The following is a 6,700-nucleotide window of genomic DNA, read 5'->3' as shown; positions in this document are numbered from 1 at the left end:
TGAGTAGCTACACAGTTTCAGAGCTAACGGAACATGTTACCTCCTCCAAGGTTGTTTGTGTCTCCTGTTCAAATGCCTGATGTACTTACTCTCTGTGGTCTTTGCGGTTCACACCTACTGGGGCGTTGCTGAACAAGACAACGGTGCATATTTCCTTTGGCTCTTGATTTTGAGCGGCAATGTCTGTCTTCTTTTGCTCTATAAGATGCCCGCTGAGGGTCGTTCAGACAGTGGCATCCCCGCGACTCGTTGTCTCTTTATCATGTCACGTCACTTCAGTGACGGTAATTCAGGACGGTGGAGGTGGCATTCTATTTACAGTCTTATGACAATCTGTCATAGGGATTCTTTGTTGCGACGGTCTGGCATTCATTCGAAAATCCAATTTCCAGAGGATCTGAAGAAGAGAATTCACACCAAGTTTAGTGGTGCATTAATCAAATAGAACTAAGACCCGACATGGAAGGACGTTTTTCATTGGTTTCGATTTCATGGTCAAGTTAACCAACCAACCAATCAGAAGAAGCGGACATTGTAGTCGACTTCCTTCAAGGAGAAATAGCACTTTCAGAAGAGACACGTGAACACTTCGTAGACATCGATCAACCTAGTGAATGTTTTATAGATTATGGGGATACATGGAGAGCTTATTTCCGTTACACAAAAGGTGCCCTGATTACAAGACCACTAGCAGACAGTCATTAGTATGTTATACCGTCTCCCTTATTATCGGGCGTGGTTAAAACACATCTGTTTCAGGAACAAGTGTGAATTAAAACAAGTATCAGATTTGTTGCCAATGGATACGGCTAACACTTCTACCTAAATCGGTCTTGGCTGCTTTTGCTAGACACCACTATCTGTAGTGGTGGTGGTATTGTAGTGATACGTTTATACCAGTCACCTCTTGTTCGTAGGTCATGGTACCTTGGTGAGACGGTAGGCCTTAGCTGTTTGGCTTTGTTCGGGTCAGACGGAAATATGATATACTTGCAGAGAGAACTCGAATGTGATGAACAAAACAAGTCACTTGCCATGTGCTACACAGATTAGGTCTTCTGGTGAGTGCGCCTGTCTTGCATAGCCAGGTTTGCTCAGTAATGCACTGCGCTGAAGTGCAGTCAACAAGCAATGGTGGACCTACCCCGTAAGCTTAGTCCAGTTCAAAGCTTTGTCACCTTCCTTTCGGTTTCCCATGTAAATTCTTGAGAGATGACCAGGAACGGGTTGTATTCCATATAGAACCTAGTACCCTCGTCAGCGGTTTGAAATCTTCGTGCGACATATACCAGGAGAAGCTGACGGAGGTGTCTCAATTCCGTGGTCGCCGAAGTTCCTTTATGGCAACTGACATCTTCACTACATAGATGCCCGCCTTTCAAACCGACACGAATCTGTTGCAAGCTATCACTTCGAGTGGATAACCGTCCCGTCTCCATTGTCCCAAGTGTCGGTGAATTAATTTGTGATACGACATACGTTTCTCAAATTATGTCAGTTCGTAAAACCGACGACAATTATTGTGCTCGACGGAACGGTAAACTGATACGAAATTGACAGAAGTCTTTGTACATTCCACGATGATTTGCCTAGCGTCTTCGTTTGGTTCCTCACCCTACACATTCTTTTCATACTATTTTGGAATTGTTTTTATAAAAATGCTTCAACCACACACAGCCTATGGTTATTCTCACAAACGGAAAAGCAGCTTTAATGAGTTAGAACTATCTCGGGAGTGATCCTGTCTAAGTTCGGGTAATCTGGAAGAACCCAAGATGTCATGCCTCTTGGGTAAAAGCATCGAAGTCCCACGACTACTGACCTATTTGCTTCATCAGTCAAGAATCTGCCACGCTTACAGATAACCAATGGTAATCATGTTCTTCTGTCCGAAAACCGCGTTGGACTCGGTGGATCACTCCGTTTTATGGTGCTGCTTAATTTGCATATAGCCTCACGAATTCCTCACTTCCCTTCTCGAATCACTGTACTCTAAAACCAGTGGATGTGTAAAGGTCTAAGGGATTTTTTCTCCTCGCTTCACTACCAAAAATGCTGTCCAAAGGGCATGCTGTTTCTTTTCACTCTCGTAGTCGAAGTAATTTGGTGGAGTCGGTCAAATTGTCTCTGGAGTTGATCTACTTCCCCGGCAAATACTACTTGGTTCGGACCCTGGAAAACAATTTACTTAACCCGACTGCTGGTTTGAGGATGTTGTTTGCATTATCAAAATCATCATCATTATCAGAGACAGCAACATCAGTGTTGGCACTGATGCTTCACTGCCGTACATTACCAAAATACGAAGTTCTGTTCCGAGACACTACCAGGTCTACTCGTTCCAGGCTAACGATTGAAACCAATTACCAAGTATCTCTATCTGAATAGTTGTATTGCTTCTGTTGGTGGCATTGCGACGAAACGAGTGCTATGGTAGAAAAAGCTTGTACGCTACCGCCTCAACTTAATCATGTGGCACCGGTATGCGACCAGCGCCCGTTGTCTGGGTGTGAAAGTTGGCCACTTCGCGAAAAATAGTGGATGTCCTACTTTGTGGTGTCTAGTGGAGCACCGCACCTCCTACACTAAAATACATTGTCCAATGGCCACTGGACCGAAATTTTAACACATTTGCATCACGTGCATATCAACCTCGTCCGAACAGTTCCCTTCTTCTCCAGGTGAGTCCACATCTGACGGGGGGGGAGCGGACTGGATCCGCTAAAATAATTGCATTGGGCCGGAAGGGGGGACTGTTCAAATTCTACAAATCCCACAACCACCTACAACATTTACACAGGTTTGCTTGGTTGTGTTACTCATTTCTGAAGCTCGTTTTCTTACGCTGACCTTATTTGCTCTTTAAAAGGTGGGTTGTAGGAAAGCAACTGGTGGTTATGCTATGATGTGGCGGTAAGGTTGGTTATTCTCACAAACGGAAAAGCAGCTTTAATGAGTTAGAACTATCTCGGGAGTGATCCTGTCTAAGTTCGGGTAATCTGGAAGAACCCAAGATGTCATGCCTCTTGGGTAAAAGCATCGAAGTCCCACGACTACTGACCTATTTGCTTCATCAGTCAAGAATCTGCCACGCTTACAGATAACCAATGGTAATAATGTTCTTCTGTCCGAAAACCGCGTTGGACTCGGTGGATCACTCCGTTTTATGGTGCTGCTTAATTTGCATATACCGTCACGAATTCCTCACTTCCCTTCTCGAATCACTGTACTCTAAAACCAGTGGATGTGTAAAGGTCTAAGGGATTTTTTCTCCTCGCTTCACTACCAAAAATGCTGTCCAAAGGGCATGCTGTTTCTTTTCACTCTCGTAGTCGAAGTAATTTGGTGGAGTCGGTCAAATTGTCTCTGGAGTTGATCTACTTCCCCGGCAAATACTACTTGGTTCGGACCCTGGAAAACAATTTACTTAACCCGACTGCTGGTTTGAGGATGTTGTTTGCATTATCAAAATCATCATCATTATCAGAGACAGCAACATCAGTGTTGGCACTGATGCTTCACTGCCGTACATTACCAAAATACGAAGTTCTGTTCCGAGACACTACCAGGTCTACTCGTTCCAGGCTAACGATTGAAACCAATTACCAAGTATCTCTATCTGAATAGTTGTATTGCTTCTGTTGGTGGCATTGCGACGAAACGAGTGCTATGGTAGAAAAAGCTTGTACGCTACCGCCTCAACTTAATCATGTGGCACCGGTATGCGACCAGCGCCCGTTGTCTGGGTGTGAAAGTTGGCCACTTCGCGAAAAATAGTGGATGTCCTACTTTGTGGTGTCTAGTGGAGCACCGCACCTCCTACACTAAAATACATTGTCCAATGGCCACTGGACCGAAATTTTAACACATTTGCATCACGTGCATATCAACCTCGTCCGAACAGTTCCCTTCTTCTCCAGGTGAGTCCACATCTGACGGGGGGGGAGCGGACTGGATCCGCTAAAATAATTGCATTGGGCCGGAAGGGGGGACTGTTCAAATTCTACAAATCCCACAACCACCTACAACATTTACACAGGTTTGCTTGGTTGTGTTACTCATTTCTGAAGCTCGTTTTCTTACGCTGACCTTATTTGCTCTTTAAAAGGTGGGTTGTAGGAAAGCAACTGGTGGTTATGCTATGATGTGGCGGTAAGGTTTTTCAAGAGCCGGACTCACGGTCTTGGTCACATTTGTCCGAGGTTGGACAGATGACCATTCGCCCAACCGAGAGCTGTAGGCCTTCGTCGATATGGCTAAGTCGCAGAACGAGCCACACATGTGTGTTCAATTAGCACCCTTCCCCGGTTTCCTTTTCTTTATTTGAATGCCATTCTCGCATGTTCTCCCTTCTTCGTTGGTTGCCAAGGCGTCTGACAACCGGGCTCATCGTACACTTGTATACGTTTGAAGAAACAGAACAGAAATGATATGATGCATAGAAGAGTCAACTTGTGTAGCCTCAGATTTGATCCCCCCATTGTACACCGCTCTCTCGCCTAATTTTTGTTCGATGTTATTTCTGCTCGTTCGTTTTGCATATACTTCACCACTTTTGTTTGCTCAAGGCCTCGCCTAGAAGGACAGCAACACACTAGCAGCAAATATTCGCTGGTAATTGTTGGCGCGCAGTCGTTTCGCTCATCGCAATACTGTTCTCTTTCTTCTACCTGTTGGTCCCAGTTACTTGTTCAGTTGTGCTCCAATGATGATCAGTTTCCGGTATATGACCCAGAACATACTGAATGGTGATACTTCCTCGATTTGGAACCTAACCAGCTACTTTTTTCCACCGTTCGGAAAACAGCATAAATTTGATTCTTCATGTCTATGTAACTTGGCCGGCTATCCCAATCTCAGTTTCCGCTTTGTTAATTGGAAATGTCGGACTGTGCTTTTCAGCTGCTCCCAATTCGTTAACATACCCCTCCCTGGTCTCAGTGATTTAAGTCCCATCACTCGACTCTGCACCGGACATTTGAGCATTCGCCAATCGAATGCTGGTTTTGTATTCTTGGTAGATTTGTAAACTTTTCTGTGACCCATTTTCCAACTTCTCTGTCAACCACATTCTCTTTGTTTCCATCTGCAATGAACAGGGATCAGTTTGGAGAAGTTCTGTTGAAGAAATCTACGATCACACTTCCAGTTTTCACAAAACTGAGTCCAGTAAGTGTCTGTGTCCACCTTTTCGATTCTTTGTGGCATCTGAAGTACTTGTGATCATGTGACGTGATTTGTTTGGCACAATTATGTCATCGATTTCCAGTCAACGATGATATGTTCTCTTGTATGGTCCCGTAAAATTATCGGATTGACATTAGTACAATCTTTACACTTGGTGGATTCTGCAGTTTCTTTAGACCTGGTTCTGAACTCCGCTCCGGTGTCTTTGGGTGGTGACGTATCGGCACGTATTGTTCCTCAGTGAAAGTCGCTTTATTGTGCCGTATGTGCCTCCCTCATCCATCCTATGTCGTTTTCTACTTGAGTGGGAAGCACAATCAGTGTATTTTAAAAACGCGCTCATCTGCAAACAAATTTGGTTTTTCGTGGGAGACTCAACTGGATGTGCTGCACCAAGTCGCCTCATGTTTCAGTTGGTACGGTATTCGAAACACCCCAATACGTTGTTTACTAGTAGTAATCGTTCAGCTGTGGGATCCTTTCAGTACCATGCCACCCGAAGGAAGCACGAGGGCTGGGATACTGCCAGGTTGCCCNAGTACTTGTGATCATGTGACGTGATTTGTTTGGCACAATTATGTCATCGATTTCCAGTCAACGATGATATGTTCTCTTGTATGGTCCCGTAAAATTATCGGATTGACATTAGTACAATCTTTACACTTGGTGGATTCTGCAGTTTCTTTAGACCTGGTTCTGAACTCCGCTCCGGTGTCTTTGGGTGGTGACGTATCGGCACGTATTGTTCCTCAGTGAAAGTCGCTTTATTGTGCCGTATGTGCCTCCCTCATCCATCCTATGTCGTTTTCTACTTGAGTGGGAAGCACAATCAGTGTATTTTAAAAACGCGCTCATCTGCAAACAAATTTGGTTTTTCGTGGGAGACTCAACTGAATGTGGTGCACCAAGTCGCCTCATGTTTCAGTTGGTACGGTATTCGAAACACCCCAATACGTTGTTTACTAATAGTAATCGTTCAGCTGTGGGATCCTTTCAGTACCATGCCACCCGAAGGAAGCACGAGGGCTGGGATACTGCCAGGTTGCCCAAGCCTAGACAGGGAAATTCGAGAGGCAGAGGTCGGGTTCGAACCACGGACCTTTCGGCCAGTAAATTCGCGCTGTAAATACTGAGCCATCTTGTTCCGTTTTTTAAACGTAACACACTACTCATGAGGTTCCTGAGAAATCTTCGACTATTTTGTGTTCAAGGTATCATGTACAAGGTTAAACTGTTTGGTCACCTGTGAGAGTTGGGTCGTTCGGTTGCTCTAGTAAGAGTACTCGAGATTATTGGCCAAGATGTACTGTTCCTACGGAGCGAAGATTAAAAAAACTAACAAATAAATAATAGTTCAGCTGTAACACCCTTTCGCTGCCTAGCTACCATACCACTCGGAGGAGGGCTGGGATACTGCCAGGTCGCCCAAGCCTAGTCAGGAGAAGTCGAGTGGCAGAGGTCGCGTTCGAACCACAGACCTTCCGGTCAGTAAATTCGCGCTCTAACCACTTGG

The 6,700-nt window shown here is 44.9% G+C and overlaps 2 protein-coding genes across 2 annotated transcripts in view; one reads left to right on the top strand and one right to left on the bottom strand.

Moving 5' to 3' along the window:
* Positions 1–4,281, bottom strand: part of T265_04705 (hypothetical protein) — a gene marked incomplete at both ends in the record, with an annotated part of 39,227 nt that extends 34,946 nt beyond the window's left edge. Inside the window, one exon of the mRNA XM_009169509.1 lies at positions 4,180–4,281. Coding sequence (XP_009167773.1) covers positions 4,180–4,281 — 102 coding nt within the window. The remainder of the gene's footprint in view (positions 1–4,179) is intronic.
* T265_04706 (hypothetical protein) overlaps positions 1–6,700 on the top strand; it is a gene marked incomplete at both ends in the record, with an annotated part of 78,602 nt that overhangs the window by 53,877 nt on the left and 18,025 nt on the right. The window contains one exon of the mRNA XM_009169510.1: positions 5,100–5,169. Coding sequence (XP_009167774.1) covers positions 5,100–5,169 — 70 coding nt within the window. The remainder of the gene's footprint in view (positions 1–5,099; positions 5,170–6,700) is intronic.

Source organism: Opisthorchis viverrini, assembly GCF_000715545.1.
Source record: "Opisthorchis viverrini unplaced genomic scaffold opera_v5_81, whole genome shotgun sequence".
Classification (NCBI taxonomy): Eukaryota; Metazoa; Platyhelminthes; class Trematoda; order Opisthorchiida; family Opisthorchiidae; genus Opisthorchis; species Opisthorchis viverrini.
The sequence above is the reverse complement of the archived record's forward strand: the minus strand, read 5'-3'. Positions and strand labels throughout refer to the sequence as shown.